The 20,506-nt window shown below is 44.9% G+C and overlaps 1 protein-coding gene across 1 annotated transcript in view; it reads right to left on the bottom strand.

The window, feature by feature from the left end:
* Positions 1-20,506, bottom strand: part of LOC120540015 (volume-regulated anion channel subunit LRRC8C-like) — a 67,583-nt gene that overhangs the window by 20,250 nt on the left and 26,827 nt on the right. Inside the window, exon 2 of the mRNA XM_039770459.1 lies at positions 13,542-13,684. Within this exon, the coding sequence (XP_039626393.1) occupies positions 13,542-13,679 (138 nt within the window). The 5' untranslated portion in view covers positions 13,680-13,684. The remainder of the gene's footprint in view (positions 1-13,541; positions 13,685-20,506) is intronic.

Genomic DNA, 20,506 nt, shown 5'->3' with positions numbered 1-20,506 from the left:
TGCCAGGGAAGAGGAAAAGAGGAAGGCCTAAGAGAAGGTTAATGGATGTGGTGAGAGAGGACATGCAGGTGATGGGGATAACAGAACAAGATGACGAGGACAGAAAGATATGAAAGAAGAAGATGATCCACTGTGACGACCGCTAACGGGAACAGCCGAAAGAAGAAGAAGAAGAAGAAGTGGAAAACTAAAGTCTGGACTAGATTAAGAAAGATTTCCATTATTTCACACAGGGGGGGGTGGAACAGCCCCATTATAGGTTTTCGCATTTCTGGTCAAACATTGTACAACGGTCAGATTGCTTAAATGTTTCATAAGTGAGATAGATAAGCACGGCTAATGGAAGTGACATTTTGTTAGAGTGCAGTCCACAGCTGCCCTTGTGCGACAGGCGAGCCAGCAGGCAACATCTGCTCCCATCTGCATTATTCATGTGGCCCGACTCTGTGCAATGACAAAGAGAAAGCAACACGAGGCGGCGAGGAGGGGCAGACAAGCTCCTTACACGCCACATGGAGGAAATGAGCCGCCGCTGCCGCCCTTCAGCTCTGAGTCTCGCTGATTTGAACCACACCTCGTCTTCTTTTACACAAAACACAGAAGGTGGTTGCGGGGAGGCAATTGACGCTATTTGGGAATTCTGTATAAACAAACAGCTTTTATTTATATTGTGACTTTCTGTTTGATTAATAAAGTCTATCATCATCATCATCTCGAGTGGATGATTTATAAAGAACAGGCTAAGGGACTTTACAGAACCTCAGAAAAGACAAAGAGATTATTTTATTCATAGAAACTCGACACCAAACACAAACAGAACAAAAAATCTTTAATTGAGAGCAACCAAAAATAAACAGGAATGGATAATTGTGATAATTATGTAAGTAAATCGATTACAAACTTCCTTTATTTTTGGAGTGCCACCGTAATAAGCCTCCCACTGTTCCAGCCTGGCACTGAGGTCGCCCGCTGCACTCGGGTACCAATTCAGGTGGCTTGTCGTGTGGGGGGTGTGGCAACGCGCTATTAGCGCCTGCTGCCAACCTTCCTATACTCAAAGCAACAATACATCCTTTTATTTTATACACAACTATTTTATAACGCATGGGGGCGCAGTGGGTAGCGCTGCTGCCTTGCACTTAGGAGTCCTGTGGGTTCGCTTCCCGAGTCCTCCCTGTATGGAGTTTGCATGTCCTCTCCGTGTCTGCGTGGGTTTCCTCCCACAGTCCAAAGACATGCAGGTTAGGTGCATTGGCGACCCTAAATTGTCCTTGGTGTGGGCTGTGTGTGCCCTGCAGGGATTGGTTCCTGCCTTGCGCCCTATGTTGGCTGGGATTGGCCCCAGCAGACCCCCGTGACCCTGTAATTAGGATATAGCAGGTTGGACAATGACTGACTATTTTATAACGCTGGGTAGCCTTGCTGCCTCACAGGCTGAGGGTCCAAAGCTTTACATCCCACACTAAGTGGTTGCAAGGTTTAAACAGTTTGGGTTTCATTTTGGGTACACCATCTAGATAAGCGAGTGTTTGAGGAGACCCCAAGACTGACTGTCCATGGCTGGTTCCTACCTTACACCCAGTGCTGCTAGATTAGGCTCTGCCCCTTCAGAGTAGGCCTGAGAATGATATTCTATGCTTTACCATTTCATAACTTTAGATAATATATAATAAAGGAGATATACAAAAAAAAGTGGTCAACGAACCATCACAAGATGCTTTAAAAGTGGAGTCTGCTAGACTACAACACCTCCCTAAGCTACTGGATCCTGAACTTCCTGACAGACAGACCCCCAGACAGTCCGCATCAGAAACACCATCATGGTGAACACTGGCATCCCCCCAGGGCTGCGTACTCGGCCCTCTTCTGTTCACTCTGCTAGCTCACGACTGTACAGCTGCGTACAGCTCTGAGACCATCATTAAGGTTTTCTGATGACACAGTGGTGGGGGGTCTGCTTACAGAATGGAGACACGATGACAGGTGGACTGGTTAATGTGCCAAAAACCGTCTCAATGTACTGGACAAGATGGAAGAAAGCACCATGCTGTACACACCCCACTGCACACCGAGGATTATGGTGGTGGAACTGATCGAGAGAACCCACTTCCTTGATGTGCCCCTGGTAGCTGACCTTACTCGGTCAATTAACTCCACCTCCATAACCAAGATGGTGCAGCAGCGTCTCCACTGCCTGCAGCGATTGAGGGAGGCAAGCTGACCTCCTCCTATTCTCACCATATTCTACAGGTGGACACCATCGAGAGCATTCTGAGCCATTGCATCACCTTCTGCAGTGTCTCTGACCACAAGATGGTACACACAGCACAAAAGATCATTGGGACCTCTATGGGACGTCTGTGGGACCTGAACCCCCTTTAGTGACATCTTTATTAAGCCTACTGCATTGTGGAGGAGCGCTCCCACCCTCCACATGGCCCCTTTGTCTTACTTCCACCTAGCAGGTTCTCCAACATCTTCTACCACTTGGCTGGACAGACTCTTCTCAGATCTGCTCCTAGGAGTTTATTTACATGCAATACAGTTGTTACGACTGCCATTTCTATTAACTGTTCTTGGTATTATGTCCTCAGCAGTGACATTCATGTCTCTGGTGACTCTTCCTATGAAGTCTGTAGACGGATTGGGAGAGCCTGGAGGGTCATGAGGTCACCATAAAGGTGCGAGTGGCGCTCCTGATATCTGAAAAAGGACGAAGGTCCAAATCTTTAGAGTTCTGGAGCTCCCTGTTTATGAGACATGGATGCTATCAAGTGACCTGAGATGAAGACTGGACCCCTTTGATGTCTCTTCGGAGATCCCTGGGTACCGCTGGTTTGACTTTGTGTTGCTCACGGAGTCCCGAACATTACCTGCATTATGAGAAAGTGTCAGTTACGGCACTACAGCCATGTGGTGTGATTCCCCGAGGGTGATCAGGCTTGCAGGACATTCATTGTTGGGGACCCGAGTGGCTGGACCAGGCCCAGGGGACACCCACATAACACCTGGCTGCGGCAGATACAGGGTCATTTCCGGAGGGTGGGACTGGACCGTGTGTCTGCCTGGGGGGTTGCCAACCAGGATGCCGATCTACTTCATCGTGGGGTGGGTGCGGCGAGGTGTAGTACCAGTGCATGCCCCCCCAACCTGATCTGAGCTGTATTATGTCATGTCGTTTTCTAACCCACTTAATCCAGACAAGGGTTGCTTGGTTTTGGGATGGGGGGGGCAAGTATAATGCGCAGGCAGGAACAAACCTGGGCAGGGTGCCAGTCCATCGCAGGGCAAATGTGCGTACACACGCGCGCACACACACGGGCACGCGCACGCAATTCACCTAACCTGTGTTGGACAGTGGGAGGAAAACTACACAGACACTGAGATAACATTCTTGTTTTTAGTAATAATAAATAAGTAAGTAAGTAAATGAATATCTCTTCAGTATCTATTATAGTGTAGTTTTGTTTTTTACTTGTCTTGCACAGTATGTGAACCCCTAGGAATTCTCTATATTTATGTCTAATTCCCAGATAAAACCTGGTCGTATTGCAAGTTATCGGCAATATACTAACAACCCAATTGTGCTTCACCCACTCAGACTATGGAACCAATGTAGAAAGCATTTTAAGATGGAGAATCTTTTATGTGTGGCACCTCTGCACGAGAACCACCTCTTTCAACCTTCGCAAACATATGCAGTTTTTAATATCCGGAAAAAATTTGGGATTAAATTGCTTAGAGATCTTTATATAGACAACGTCTTTGCATCCTATGAACAATTACAATCCAAATTTAACTTTCCAGCCACACATTTCTTTCACTATCTTCAAATTAGAAACTTTGTTAAACAGAACCTGCCCAGTTTTCCTCATCTTGCACCCTCCTCCATGCCGGAAAAAATATTGCTCAGTTTCAAGGACTTAAGACACCATCACCGCAATATATACAATTATTTTACAGTCCCTCCCTTTTAAAAATCCAAGAGGACACTGGGGAAAAGATATCTCACTTAATATATCAGAAAAGCAGTGGAAGGTAGCAATGCAGAGAATTCACTCGAGCCCCATATGCGCAAAGCATACAATTATTCAATTCAAAATTATATAATCGAGCACATCTGTCTCGACTAAAACTCCAGCCAACCTGCGAACGCTGCAATCAAGTCCCAGCCTCACTGGGTCACATGTTTCGGGCCTGCCCCAAATTAACATCATTCTGGACAAAACTTTTTAAGTGCCTTTCAGACAGCCTTGGGGTCCCAATCCCTCCTGACCCATTAACAGCTGTGTTTGGTGTTCTTACTATATCCGATATGGTGTTCCAGAAGGCTCTATCCTGGGTCCGCTGCTCTTCTCAATCTACATGCTTCCGTTAGGTCAGATTATCTCAGGGCACAACGTGAGCTACCACAGCTATGCTGATGACACACAGCTGTACTTATCAATAGCACCTGATGACCCCAACTCTCTTGATTCACTAACACAATGTCTGACTTGTATCTCAGAATGGATGAATAGTAACTTTCTCAAGTTAAATAAAGAGAAAACTGAAATTTTAGTAATTGGCAATAATGGAGACAATGAGGTTATCAGAAATAAACTTGATGCACTAGAATTAAAAGTTAAGACGGAAGTAAAAAGCTTAGTGGTAATTGTTGACTGTAATCTGAATTTTAAATCGCATATTCATCAGATCACTAGGACAGCATTTTTTCACTTAAGAAACATAAGTAAAGTTAGACCTCATATCATTGAAAGATGCTGAGAAATTAGTTCACGCGTTTGTTTTCAGTCGACTAGATTACTGTAACGCACTCCTCTCAGAAAAAGAGGACATAAAAAAAAAGACATAAATCACTTGCAACGAGTGCAGAATGCAGCTGCTAGAATCCTAACTGGGAAAAGAAAATCAGAGCACATCACACCGGTCATGATGTCACTACACTGGTTACCTGTGTCATTCAGAATTGACTTTAAAATTCTGCTTATGGTTTATAAAGCTTTAAATAATCTCACTCCATCTTATATATCGGAATGCCTGACACGTTATATTCCAAATCGTAACCTCAGATCCTCAAATGAGTATCTCCTTAGAATTCCAAGAGCAAAACTTAAAAGAAGTGGTGAGGCGGGCAGGCGGCCTTCTGCTGTTATGCACCTCAAATCTGGAATAGCCTGCCAATAGGAATTCGCCAGGCTGATACAGTAGAACACTTTAAAACACTGCTGAATACACATTACTTTAACATGGCCTTCTCATAACTTCACTTTAACTTAATCCTGATACTCTGTATGTTCAATTCATCACAATAACTATTCATGGTGGCTCTAAAATCCGTACTGACCCCCTACTCTCTCTTCTGTTTCTTTTTCTGGTTTCTGTGTGGTGGTGGCCTGCACCACCACCACCTACTCAAAGCTTCATGATGCTCCAACAATGATGGATGGATTAAAAGGCAGAAGTCTACGTGACCATCATCATCGAGTCCTTCCGTGAGAACCCTAAATCCAAAGAGGACTGTTTCATTTATGTTAGGTAGAATGCCCAGAGGGGACTTGGTGGTCCCGTGGCCTGGTACCCCTGCAGATTTTATTTTTTTCTCCAGCCGTCTGGAGTTTTTTTGTTTGTTTTTTGCTATCCCCCCTGGCCATTGGACCTTACTCTTATTCAATGTTAATTAATGTTGATTTATTTTGTTTTCTTATTGTGTCTTTTATTTTTCTATTCTTCATTATGTAAAGCACTTTGAGCTACTGTGTGTATGAAAATGTGCTATAGAAATAAATGTTGTTGTTGTTGTTACAGACGGGTTTAAAGTGGAGAAGGACAAAGAAACTGTGATCGCCTTCACTACACTATTGGCACGCAGACTTATTTTGCTAAACTGGAAGGATCCGAACTCTCCTCTTTTAAGTCAGTGGGTAACTGATGTTTTATACTATTTGAAATTGGAACAAATTAAATTCTCAGTTAGAGGATCTGTGCAGAACTTTTTCAAAACCTGGCAGGATCTGATCAATAATATTTAAGAATAAGCTCTTAAAGCACCGAGGAAGCAATTATCTCTGCATTTCTTTTTCTTCTCCATTCATCTCTATTGCCCTATTAAACTCATCAATTTAGGTGTGTTTACAAGCCATAAGTTTTACTCCATTGGCCATGCTCGCTCTCTCTCTCTCTCAGTACTTGTTTTTCAACCCTATTTTTTTGGAAAAATTGATCTATTTGTATGGAACGATTACAATAAAATTAATAAAATTTAAATACAAAACCTGGTCGTATCTTCATGTCAGTCCCAATAATGAACAAACACAGTCTCCTAGAACTAAACATACACAGATTTTCAGAGAATATTTGACCATATTGAATAAATCATTCAAACTGTGAAACTGAAGGTTGGAAAAAGTAAGAGAACCCTAAGCTAGTGACTTTTTAAAAAGCTCATTGCAGTCCGAATTCCGCACACCTGAAGTCCATTTCATGAGACGAGTTCAGAGGTGAGGCCTTGAATGACTTTGATTGATCACAAACACGATAAAGTTTGAGTTTGAGTTTTTGACAAGAAGCACATCCAGATGGGAATCGCGCCTCACACTAAAGAGCAGTCTGAAGAGCTACGATGGAGAATTGTTGATCCGCAAGAGGCTGGAAAGGGTTACAAAGTCACCTCAAAGATCTGAGATATTCATCAGCCTACTGTTAGGCACGTTGTCTATAAATGGAGACCGTTTGGTATTGTGGCTACTCTGCCTAGAAGTGGGTGCCCTGCCAAGATGACCCCAAGAACACAACGCAAAGTCAGCAATGAGGTAAAGAAGAACCCCAGAGTGACAGCAAAGGACTTGATGAAGTCATCAGAACTGGCTAACATCTCTGTTCAGGTGTCAACTATACGCAAAACATTGAACAATAAAGGAGTCCATGGCAGGACACCAAGAAGGAAGCCACTGCTATCAAAAAAGAACATTACTGAACGCCTGAAGTTTGCGAAAGAACACTTGGACACTCCACAACGGTACTGGGAAAATGTCTTGTGGAGCGATGAAACCAAAATCGAACTATTTGGGAGGAACAAGCAGAACTTTGTTTGGCGTAAAAAGGGCAACGCATATCAACATCAAAACATCATCCCTACAGTACAGTATGGTGGAGGGAACATCATGATTTGGGCCTGCTTTGCCGCATCAGGGCCTGGAACAGTTTGCCATCATTGAAGGGGAAAATGAATTCACAAGTTTATCGACAAATTCTCCAGGATAATGTGAGGGTGTCTGTCCGTCAATTTAAGCTCAGGAGAGGCTGGGTGATGCAACAGGACAAACATCGCAGCAAATCCACAGCACGATGGCTTCAGAAGAACAAAATCCGCCTTTTGGAGCGGCCCAGTCAGAGCCCAGACCTCAATCCTATTGAATGACTTGAAGACCGAGAGCCACACACAGAAGACAACCAACAGATATGGAGGAGTTAAGGCAGTCCTGCAGGGAAGAAGAGGAAGGTCTGATCTGCAGTGACAGGAAGCGCCTGGTTGAGGTCATTGCTGCCAAAGGAGGGTCAACCAGTTATTCAATCCCAAGGTTCACTTACTTTTTCCACGACCACTGTGAACGTTGAATGCGTTTGTAAAATAAAGACATGAAAGAGTAGAATTTTGTGTGTGCCATTGGCTTGAGCTCATTGTGTAGATCAGGACCTGTGACCGAGATGAAGATCAGATCACTTTTATGACCAACTCATGCAGTAAACCAGATCATTCCAAAGGGTTCACATACTTTTTACTTTGACTGGATATGTTGCACTGTATGCTGCAATACTGCATATGGAGGACATGACAACAAAGCCACTTGACAACAAAACTTTACTAAAAAGGCGTTTTTTTAATTCACACATACATACATTTACAGATTTCAAAACCTAAACAATTACCAATTCACCTAAACTGTACATCTTCTGTTTCCTCCCACAGTCCAAAGACATGCCGGTTAGGTGGATTGGCGATTCTAAATTGGCCCTAGTGTGTGCTTGGTGTGTGTCCTGCGGTGGGTTGGCACCATGCCCAGGATTGGTTCCTGCCTTCTGCCCTGTGTTGGCTGGGATTGACTCCAGCAGACCCCCCCGTGACCCTGTAGTTAGGATTCAGCGGGTTGGAAAATGGATGGATGGATGTACATATTATGGATGTGGGAGGAAAAAATATAGTGGCCAAAGAAAAACCCACAAAACCTGGGAGAAAATGTAGAAACGGCACACAGGCAGCGAACAATCATGGGATTCACAGCAGGGCGCTGGACATGTGGCACCCCATTGTTCTTTATGCCGCATGGGTATTTTTTTACAGGAGGTTATTGCCCTTGTTTAAAAGCAGACCGCGACTGGGGTTAGGCCATACATTTTGGGAGTTACAGTCTGTAGCCCTTAGCCGTATTGTCCACACCCAATTAATGTCAGCAGCGTGTGCAACGTGAATATTAAATTCAGTTGTTAATTGCCTTATTAATGTAAACTTCAGACAAAACAGTGGCACAATCAAAGCTGCCTCAGTCTTTCACTCCCAGGCCGGGCCATCTGTGTACAGGTTCTCCTCTCCTCCGAATTCCTCTTCCATCCTAAAAATGTGCCAACTAGGTTGATTGACAATTCTAAATTGGTCTGTTGGGACCAAACCTGTAAAGAACTGGCATTCAGTCGTGGCTTTGTTTCTGCCTTCTAGATAGTGTCATAAAGGGCAAGGTCAGGCTGGCATCCTGGTCTTGGATACATGGTGGGTCCTTAACCAGCCTTTATAATGCAAGGACAGTGGCAGACAGATTGCCTGTGATCCACCTGCAGCGAGCATGGCAGCATCCCTCTGATGGGAGTTTCCATTTGTACACCTACATGGCAGCATGGGAGCTGTAGTCCAGATGAACGGCCCCTGTTGGGGTACTTGGGTACCACCAAGGGGAGCTGTCCCATCCTAGGAAGTTCTGCCATTACCCAGAATAGCTTCCAGGTGGCAATGCTATTGGCACCAAACGTACCACTGGGTCCAGGTGGGAAAAGAGCTGTTCTGCCTCCGCCAGGAGAGTGAGAGCTGAGAGCAGAGTGGGGCAAAGCTCACCTGGGAGGATGTGAAGGAGAAAGAATTCATGTGAAAGGGTACTAGCAAATTAAAAACAGTGCATTGGAACCCAGGACTGTGTTATTGCAGTCGTGTCAAGGGTTTGGGACTTTGAAACGCCACCTAGTGGTCACAATATATTTTAACTTACTATAACTGTGTGGCTGTGGTGGGCTGGCACCCTGCCTGGGGTTTGTTTCCTGCCTTGCGCCCTGTGTTGGCTGGGATAGGCTCCAGCAGACCCTTGTGACCCTGTAGTTGGGATATAGTGGGTTGGATAATGGATGGATGGATGGATAACTGTGTGGAGTGTGTCGGAAAGACACCAATTACAATTATCAATTCTACTAAAAGTCAGTCATTAGCCAACCCGCTGTATCCCAACACAGGGTCACGGGGGTCTGCTGGAGCCAATCCCAGCCAGCACAGGGCGCAAGACAGGAAACAAACCCTGGGCAGGGTGCCAGCCCACTGCAGGACACACACACACACAATTTAGGATCACCAATACACCTAACCTGCATGTCTTTGGACTGTGGGAGGAAACACACGGGGAGTACATGCAAACTCCACACAGGGAGGACCCTGGAAGTGAACCCAAGGTCTCCTAACTGTGAGGCAGCAGCGCTACCCACTGCGCCACTGTGCTGTCCTCTATTAAAGGTGCTATAAAAAAATTGACCCGTTTTATTGAATCGAAATATATATATATATATACAGTATATATATATATATATATACACACACACACTGCCAACAAGGTTTCCATAGCACAATTCAATCTTTCAGATGCCATTTTGTTTTTCCCTTGCCAATACTCTTCCTGTGATTTGTGAACAATAAGAAGGGAATATAGGTTTTAGGAGAATTCTTTCCACCCATAGGCTTCATTAGCCATCTATCCCAAAGCTTCACTATTATACAGCTGTGGCCCAAAGTTTTGAGAATGACACAAATATGAATTCTCACAAAGTGTGCTGCCTCAGTTTTTTATAATGGCAATTTGCATCGACTCCAGAATGTTCTGAACAGGGATCAGATGAATTCCAATGAATTACAACGTCCCTCTCTGCCATGAAAATTAACTTCATCCCAAAAAACCACTGCATGTCAGCCCTGCCACCAAAGGACCACCATTGCTTTGCACAAAAAGGGCTTCACAGGGAAAGCTATCGCTGCTAGTAAGATTGCACCCAAATCAGCCATTTATCAGATCATCAAGAACTTCAAGGAGAGAGGATCAATTGTTGTGAAGAAGGCTTCAGGACGCCCAAGAAAGTCCAGCAAGCACCAGGACTGACCATCTCCCAATATGGATTCAGCTGTGGGAACCGCCAGTGCAGAGCTTGCTCAGGAATGGCAGCAGGCAGGTGTGAGTGAGGGGAAGACTTTTGGAGGATGGCCTGGTGGGGGTCAAAAACGACAGCAGAGAAGCCAAGAACAACATCAGCGACAGACTGACATTCTGGGATTGGACTGCTGGGGACAAGTCACTTTTTCTAATGAATCCCCTTTCCGATTGTTTGGGGTCATCCAGAAAAAATAAGCCATCAGCCCCGTGTCATGCCAAGAGTAAAGCATCCCGAGACCATTCATGTCAGCCAAGGCAGTGGGCTCACTCGCCATTTGGCCTAAGAACACAGCCATGAATAAAGAATGGGACCAAAACATCCAGAGAGAGCGACTTCTCCCGACCATCCAAGAACAATTTGGTGACCAACATGATGGAGCACCAGGGCCATAAGGCAAAAGTGAGAACTGAGTGACTCGGGGAACAAAACGTCAAAATTTGGGGTCCATGGCCAGGAAACTCCCCAGACCTTTAATCCCTTTGAGAACTTGTGGTCAATCCTCAAACAAAAACCCACCAATTCTGACAAACTCCAAGCATTGATTATATAAGAATGGGCTGCCATCAGTCAGGATTTGGCCCAGAAGTTGATTGACAGACAGCCTGCCAGGGTGAATTGCAGGGGTCTTGACAAACAAAGAAGGGCCAACACTCCAAATATGGACTCTGCGCATAAACTTCATGTCCTTGTCAATAAAAGCCTTTGAAACTTCTGAAATGCTTGTAATTCTACTTCAGTGTACCAGAGAAACATCTGACACAAAGATCTAAAAACACTGAAGCAGCACACTTGGTGAAAACCAACACTTGGTCTCATTCTCACAACTTCTGGCCACGACTGTAGAGAACTTAGCCTATGACTGCAGTGCTGCCTTCCAGAACGCATGCGTCAAATGCTACTGCAAGTACATGGAAAAACACCAGGGGCCAAACCTAGAAGTGATCAAAGGAGCCGTGCAGACGGTGCGGTCTGCTGCGTTTCCTGCCAGGCTCACTAATGATATTTGCATATTTGTGGTTTCTAACATTCCTGAGCCGTTTGCTAACAAACACAAAGCAACTTCCTCTGCAGCGTTTTGTCCCCAGCCTCCCACGACTAGCAAACTCCTCATCGTGTGTCATTTTCTGGACAGTGAGGGCCTTATGTGCCATCCCGAGTCACACTTTACTGGCGACACTCACTTATTATCTTTATAACCAAGTAAATTTTATAGCCCAAACCGCAGAGAGGCTCAACTCATCAGAGTGACGCCCTTATGGAGCACAGGCTGGTCATTCTTCCCAAACTCAACTGAAATTCGATACACCGACCAGCTGTGTGGGCGAGGATGGGGAGAAGAAGGTCGTGAGTTGACTAAGGAGAAATGTGGCACAGTATTTCAGGTTGTGATAAATGTGGCAATGTTCTCTAGAGTGACCCGCATTTCAATTATGTCCGGACAGCATCAGCCTGGAACATCATAGAAACTGCGTGGATGGGAAAGATATAGGCAGCCACATATGCCCACTTCTGTGCCAGCGTACCAGGCAGTATAGGATATGTGCTCCAAAAAATTTTGAAAACGCCACAAAACAAAAAGCAGCTGTGCAGCAGCTGTACGTAGGACAGCTGCCATGCCAGTCAGTGGCCGTACCACAGGATTATGCCAACTGCAGTGCAAATCGACTGGTGGCCAGAACTGAATTAAACAGCACAGACAGTTGGCACCCACCACATACTGTATTTCGGTGGGACTCTTATGCTGCAACACACACACATCTCAAATCGGGGTCCGTCTCGCAAAACGCTTCATTTATCGCCTCACCCTTTAGGAGCACAGACTGGTCATTCTTCCCAAATTCAACTGAAATTCGATACACCGACCAGCTGTGTGGGTGAGGATGGGGAGAAGAAGGTCGTGAGTTGGCTAAGGAGAAATGTGGCACAGTATTTCAGGTTGTGATAAATGTGGCAATGTTCTCTAGAGTGACCCGCATTCCAATTATGTCCGGACAGCATCAGCCTGGAACATCATAGAAACTGCGTGGATGGGAAAGATATAGACAGCCACATATGCCCACTTCTGTGCCAGCGTACCAGGCAGTATAGGATATGTGCTCCAAAAAATTTTGAAACAACGCCACAAAACAAAAAGCAGCTGTGCAGCAGCTGTACGTAGGACAGCTGCCAAGCCAATCAGTGGCCGTACCACTTAGGATTATGCCAACTGCAGTGCAAATCAACTGGTGGCCAGAACTGAATGAAACAGCACAGACAGCTGGCACCCTCCACATACTGTATTTCGGTGGGACTCTTATGCTGCAACACACACAAATCTCAAATCGGGGTCCGTCTCTCCAAACACTTCATTTATCGCCTCACCCAGAGGACTGAGTATGGTCCGCTTTAACAATGCGTGAAACTGAAAGGCAGACACGTGGAACACTTGGCACCGACTGCGTGCATTTCATCTACAGAGATCTGGAAGTGACCCATATCAGAATTGTGTTTTGAGCAGATGCCAGCAGCATACCCAAGTGCCAATAGCCCGATTGCTGTTTGCCGAGTGGGCATGTTTCACCCCAGGCTCTGCACTCCCACCACTCCCCACCCCCGCACCACCTCTGTTCTATTTAAGGCTAATGGTGTCACTGTTGGTTCGGCATTCAGGTAATTAATAAGCGGATATGTAGAGGTCAGCCCTCTCCCAGATGGTTTTCACTCACTTCCTCGCTGACACGGATTCCTTAATTCTCACGCCGTCCTGCTACAGTGGTGTTACCAATACCCAGGGGCAGCACAGCCCTCCAAAAACACTGCATACATTACATAATGTTCAAAGATCCAAAACAGTCCATCAATCAGTTCTCAGTTTACATGCCACCAGTCACATTATGCAGCACTGTACAGGGAGACTGACATAGACACATCCTTGGCTCTGCTGTTTGATATGGACGCTAAAACATTTAAGTCACCAGCATAATTTCCTGAAACATCTGAAGGCCAGCTGGCTGACATTATAAGGAAACGTAAGCCCAATTCACTCAATCCCCAATCTAGAGAAGCACATTAGCAGTCTCCCTCATTCCCCAGAAGCCTTTACCCACCTGTAAAGTGCAGCCAAACACGCCGATCATCAGCATGGTGATGCAGAGGTACTCCGTGAAGACATCCCACCACGGCTTGAGGACCCGGAAGGCTGGCTGCTGATCTGTGAACTGCTTGAACTCCGTAACGGGGATCATCGCACCTGGAAGAGGACAGCAGTGCAATAAGGACAAAGCGTTCAGACCAAAAGCCCACCAGACAGGGGGAGGGCATCACCTGATCATTCCACGAGTAAATGTACGAGAAGATGTGTCATTGTAGGCGACACCCCTCGATCAGCCTTGACAGCCGCTTATCAGCAAAGACTCAAGGCTGGGTGCGGTTGCCTCAATGCCATTACGATAGCGGCTTAACTGGGGCCTCTGACAGGCAGCGAGGCCGATGGCACATTGCAGACTTGCTCTCTTGCCATTTTGTCAACTGTCAGTCTTCAGCCAATCTTTATTTAACAAAGTGGAGAGCACTCAAACACAACTTAAAATACGCCATCGATAATAAATAGTACAAAATGTTAGGCGAGTACATCACTTGGTTCAGACAAGGGGCTAGAACTGGAGATTCAACTAGCTGTAGCGGGCGCAGTGCCACTAAGATTCACACCGCAGTGATTTATTTATTTTTTTCAGTGTGGATCCCAAGTACGCAACCAGCCTTGGCCCAACATGGAAAATAATTAACAATATAAACTCCTCAAAAAAATTATATGAACACTTTGAAAACACATCAGATCTCAATGGGAAAAAATTCCTGCTGGGTCTCTCCACTGCTATGGACTGCTATGGTGATGTGTGAGGAACGAGAGGATGGAAATGAAAAGGATCAACCGACAGAGGGCTGAATTCAAAGCCCTCCTGAAAGTCAAAGTGAACAAATGATGCAGCAGGCGGGCGAGTTCATTCGGCCGAAATTTCATTGCAGCAACTCCAAATCGTACTCAGCAGTTTGTATACTGGCCTGACAATGTCCTAATGAGACGACGGATGGTGTCCTGGGGTATCTCCTCCCAGATCTGGACCAGGGCATCACTGAAATCCTGGACAGGGTGGTGGTGTCGGAAACATAATGTGCCACCCAGAGGTGTTCAATTGAATTGAGGTCTAGCTTTAGTCTTGTCGTGATGTTCTTTCCGTTTCCTCCTTGCACACCTCCTATGTAGTTCGAATTTGTGTAATGGTAGACTCGTGCACTTTGACATCAACAGTGGCATGAGCCACCTGGAGGTCCCATGATAAAATTATGGAGTTCTTAAAGACTTCTCTCGTCATCTTATGTTCTGCTCTCAAACTGAACTTGCTGGGGCAACCAAGCCTGGATAATGATGGCAGATGTTTGAAATCTTCTCCACTTGTAGATGATCTTCTGGACAGTGGTTTGGTTGATTTCCAATTGTTTGTTAAATCCCTTCTCAGACTCGTATGTGTTCATAACAGGGGTGTACAACTCCAATCCTGGAGGGCCGCAGTAGCTGCAGGTATTCATTCGGACCCTTTTCCTATTCAGTGCCCAGTTTTCACTGCTAATTAACTCCTTGTCCCTTCCTTTTAATTAGTCCTGTTTTTAAGGAGTCAGTTCTCCGAATTGATCCGTTTCTTCATTAAATGGCAGCCAAACAGAAATGAGATGTGAAAGGGGATCGCAGGAATCATCGGATAGAGGGGTCCTTTCATCTGATTGGCTGGCCCAGCACTTACGCAGCTGCAGAATGGCCAATAAGGGGAGTCAGCTTGATGGCCGAGGTCTCTAGGACTCTGAACAAACCCAAATCGAAATTCTGTGATATCATCGACTGTTCAATTCTGCTCTGTATCATATTGTATTGAGGATGACTTGTGTTTTGTTCCGTCTATTGTTTTGTATTGACCCCCCCTTTTTTTTTTCACGCCCAACCTACCTGGACAGGGGTCTCTCTTTGAACTGCCTTTCCCGAGGTTTCTTCCTTTTTTTCCCTAAAAGGATTTTTTTTTGGGAGTTTTTTTTTCCTTGTCTTCTTAGAGAGTTAAGGCTATGGGGGTCTGTCAAAAGGCAGGGCCTGTTAAAGCCCACTGCGGCACTCCTTGTGTGATTTTGGGCTATACAAAAATAAATTATATTGTATTGTATGTGAAACAGGCTGCTCATGATATCCAGCAACCTCGAGAGGATCCCATGAACACGAGCGGCCTGTACTTGTACTGGTACTGTGAGTCCGCCAGGGGTCTGTTCTGCTCCTACTCTGTTCAGTGCTTGTATGGACTGGGTGTTGGGCAAGGTCGTGGGGTCCAGCGGCTGTCACTGGACAGAGTCACTGATCTTGACTTTGCTGACAATGCTGTGATCTTCATGGACTCTGATTGGGCTCTCGAGAGACTGAGCGAGGAGTCCGAGTGTCTGGGCTTGCAAGGGTCCTGATAAAAATCAAAATCAAGGCCTTTAATGACCTCTTGGTCTCCTTGGGCACGGCCATCATCAGCGTGTCTGTCTGTGGAGAGTGTATTGACCTCATCGAGAGGTTTACTAACCTCAGCATTGACATTCATGTCTCTGGTGACTCTTCCTGTGAAGTCAATAGATGGATTGGGACAGCAAGGGGGGTCATGAGGTCGCTAGAAAGGTGTGCGTGGCGCTCCCGATATCTCAGCACAAGGACGAAGGTCCAAGTCTTTAGAGTCCTGGTGCTTCCTGTCTTGCTATATGGCTGTGAGACATGGACGCTATCCAGTGACCCGAGACAAAGACTGGACTCCTTCATGTCTCTCCGGAAAATCCTTGGGTAGCGTTGGTTTGACTTTGAGGCACATGACCTGCATTGTGAGAGAGCGTGTGGCCATGTGGCGCGTTTCCCCGAGGGTGATCCGGCTCGTAAGATCCTCATTGTTGGGGAGCCAAGTGGCTGGACCAGCCACATAACACCTGGCTGCGGCAGATGGAGGGTCATTTCCGGACTGGACCGCGTGTTGTTTCGTCGTGTGGTCGGTGTACGAGCCAACAGATGACTCTAGTCAATTTCACTCCAACCAGTTTCTTAATGAGAAGCCAATTGTTGCTGTTAATTTTTTTTTTTATTATACTTTATCAATCCCGAAGTAAACAACTTGGTTTTCGCATACCCCTTGGGGTCAGAGTGCAGGGTCAGCCATTGTACAGCGCCCCTGTAGGTTAAGGGCCCAGCAGAGTAGCATCTCTTTTGGCAGTGACGGAGATTCAGACCAGCAACCTTCGGGATACCAGCGCAGATCCTTAGCCTCAGAGCCACCACTCCGCCTCAAAGCCGTTTGTAGCTGCAGGAGTGTAAGGCGGATTCAAGCACCGGCAAAACGCATGCTGAAAGAAATCTCTCAGTCCCAAAGTTCATTTTAAAATATTTAGTGAAACTTCAAAGCACACAATCCACACAAATAAAGAAAAAGGTTGTTACACATGTAGAATAAAAGGCAAAAAAATTTGAAAAATCTGTAAACTTAGCTTTTCTTGTCAAAGTTGTTTCGATATTTAAAGATGCCTTATTTCTTCTTCTGTATGATTTAAATGTATGGCGCTGTACATTCAATAAAGTACGTAATCTTTCATGTTACTTGCCACTAAATGCAGACAAGGCATGTTAGGCCCGGATTTAAACCGTGTGCCCTCAACGCCTTACACCTGGCAAGGCAGGTCACTAACTGAGTATAATGTATAGTCAGAGAGGCTAGAAAGAATTAGAAAATACCAATTCAATTCAACTCATGGGGGCTGTAAGAACCTCCCAATAGACTATGCACTAAAATTTAGGCAAACATTTATATCACTTAACTAACTAGCAAATGGCTCTCTTAACGTTCTTGAATATCAGGCCTTGTTGCTGCTCTCGTTCTGCCACAGCCGACTGGTGATTTTCTGTTTATTCTAAGACCACCGTCAAGATGTTTTGGTGACCTGAGCTGACCAACCTGACCGAGACCTTCACCTTTCTTTATTTTCAGGTGAGCTGGTCACGAGGTGGCTTGTTTTGTGTTTGGCTGCTCATTAAGGAAAAAGAAACAACTATGGGGGTCTGAGTGACGTCAATTAAAACAAAGGCAACACAAGCTAATCAGCAGCACAAACGGCTCACTCATTAAGAAGGTGGTTAGAATGAAAACCTGCAGCCACTGTGGCCCACCAGGACCGGAGTTGGACAAGTGTTCTTTCTGAAGGCCTCAGAGTGCTCTTTCGATCTCAGCACAGTGACAGAACACACTTCAACAGCAAACCAAATTAAACATGGATGTTAGTCAGAGAAGATCCTCTCTAACAATGTTCTAATCATGTGCGCCCGATTCTATTTGAGGTATTTGAGGCGGTCAGATTCGAAATTGGATGTTTATTGAAAGGGCGGCACGGTGGCGCAGTGGGTAGCACTGCTGCCTCGCAGTTAGAAGACCTGAGGGTTCGCTTCACAGGTCCTGCCTGCATGGAGTTTGCATGTTCTCCCCGTGTCTGTGTGTGTTTCCTCCCACAGTCCAAAGGCATGCAGGTTAGGTGCCTTGGCGATCCTACATTGTCCCTACTATGTGCTTGGTGTGTGTGTGTCCTGTGGTGGGCTGGCGCCCTGCCCGGGGTTTATTTCCTGCCTTGTGCCCTGTGTTGGCTGTGATTGGCTCCAGCAGACCCCCTGTGACCCTGTAGTTAGGATATAGCAGGTTGGATAATGGATGGATGTTTATTTAAATTATACAGTGAACTACATCATGTCAATGTGGCATCATGTATGTTATATTATAATCACCTTTATCTATAGCTCCTGTTTAAATGAAGATCAAATTTTAATACGGCCATAAATGTTAATTTTGTTTTTTTTTTAATTCATTGGGTGTGTTTACTTTTTCAGCACAGCAACACCACCTCACACTGCTTTAGGAGAAACCAATCCAGTGGAAAACTTCTCCCATAATTCTACATTTTGAACGCTTTTAAGAGAAGGGCATAACTCTGGGTAAACAAGGAAATCAACGATGGCGATTATATTGATTACCTTTTGTTAAATTGTGCCCTTTAGAAGTTAACACTAACACAGGCACAGTGCAATTGTGTCCATTCTTTTACATCATGAACTCCGGCAGGAGTAGATCTTCATTGGCATCAAGCGAGGACACGAGGACATTCCACCAGTCACCGTCCGATTTTATATAGCGCTCTTCATGGTGAGCAGGGCTGTCTTAACACATGGGCATGTTGGGCATGAGACTTGCTGTCAATAAATGAATATTATACTATACTAAACTATAAATATTTGTCATTGTGTTACAAGTGGACATTGGCATTCACCTCTGCCACCTCACGTGCCAGTATGTGTATGGACCAGGGGTCCTCAATCCCAGTCCTGGAGAGCCGCAGTGGCTGCAGGTTTTTGTTCTGACCTGGTTGCTTAATTAGAAAGCAATTCTTGCCAATAAAGCACTAACAAGCTATGAAATTAAATGAACTCTGCTATGTCAGGTCATTCTCATATCCTAGATTTTCTTTCCCTTTCTATCATGCAAATGATTTGAAGGCTAAAATGGACGAGTAATTCTCAGTCCTTCACTTTTTTCTCTTCATTTTTCTTCCAAGTATTTAATTAAACCCAAAAGTGCAGATAAATACACACAGGTGTAAATGTAAATAAGCTAAATGGAGAAATGCTGCTCTCTCTTGTCATTTGCATGTTATTGATAATAAGGAGCAATTCAAATAGCTGTTTACGACAAAATTAAGCAATAAGGGCTCAAAATCACTAAAGTGAAGCAGAAGTGTTACTTTAGCAATAAGTGCTTTTTATTAAGCAACTGGGTTGGAGCAAAAACCTGCAGCCACTGTGGCTCTCCAGGACCGTGATTGAAGACCCCTGGTATGGACCTCACGCACCATATAATGTAAAATCGTATATGTTAAGGTTGCTTCAACTTAATTCTCTGTAAAGAATTTTCACAAATGTTTGTGTTCAACACTTGATTAATAATAAATAATTCATAGTAATTTCATACTGTGCCATCTCCATCTGTATGGTTTAGCAATTGAGTGGCATTTATGGGTTGAAATTCTGTGTTGTTTAAGGCTCATATTAAATTGTTCAAAGGTTTGTGTTGTTTAAGCTTTGCTGTACAGCATATTTTTTAATGTTTAAATACTGCTTTTGTTGGAAGTACCAATACAATAAATAAACTGCTCAAAAAATGAAAGGACCACTTTGAAAACACATCAGATCTCATTGGAAAAAAAAAACCTGCTGGCTCTCTCTACTGCTATGGACTGATATGGTGATGTGTGAGGAATGAAAGGATGGAAATGAAAATGATGAACCAACAAGGGGCTGAACTCAAAGACACCCCAAAAATCAAAGGGAACAAATGATACAGCAGCAGGCAGGCAGGGGAGCCCGTTGGGCCGAAATTTCATTGCAGCAACTCCAAGTTGTACTCAGTAGTTTGTATGGCCCCCCAATGATGCCAATTTGGTTGGATATACTAATATAATAAATATACAGTGGGTATAGAAAAGAATCCCCCCCTTTGAAATATTCCCATTCTGTTTGCTTTACTGTCTTAAATGATAACACACAAACCAATATTTTTCCAGCTTTACTTACTCAATTCATTCTCTAACATCCAAGTGAAAGACATCAGAGCTACACTTCAGAAGAATTGTAAAAAATCAAAAACAAGAAATCCTGAGATGAATAAAGGACCCCCCTAAACTCCGTCAGGTGTCAGTGCCCACCATTTCCATTGTGGTTGCTGTCTTCCTCCCACCGTTGATCAGCTGTAATGAGTGTGATCAGTGAAGCTGTTCCTGGTCCATTCATTCCCTTCCTTGGCAGAGCAACTGACAGCAAACAACTGACTACGGGTGGCAGGCCACTTTCAGAAGATCTCGGGGACAGAGTTGTGGACAGACAGAAGGCAGGAGATGGAGACCAAAACATCTCAAAGGCTTTATCAATCCCAAGGAGCCCAGTAAAGTCCACAATAAAGAAGTGTTTGGCACTACT

This window comes from Polypterus senegalus, chromosome 12, assembly GCF_016835505.1.
Source record: "Polypterus senegalus isolate Bchr_013 chromosome 12, ASM1683550v1, whole genome shotgun sequence".
In the NCBI taxonomy this organism is placed as follows: Eukaryota; Metazoa; Chordata; class Cladistia; order Polypteriformes; family Polypteridae; genus Polypterus; species Polypterus senegalus.
This window is presented reverse-complemented; position numbering and strand designations above follow the sequence as displayed.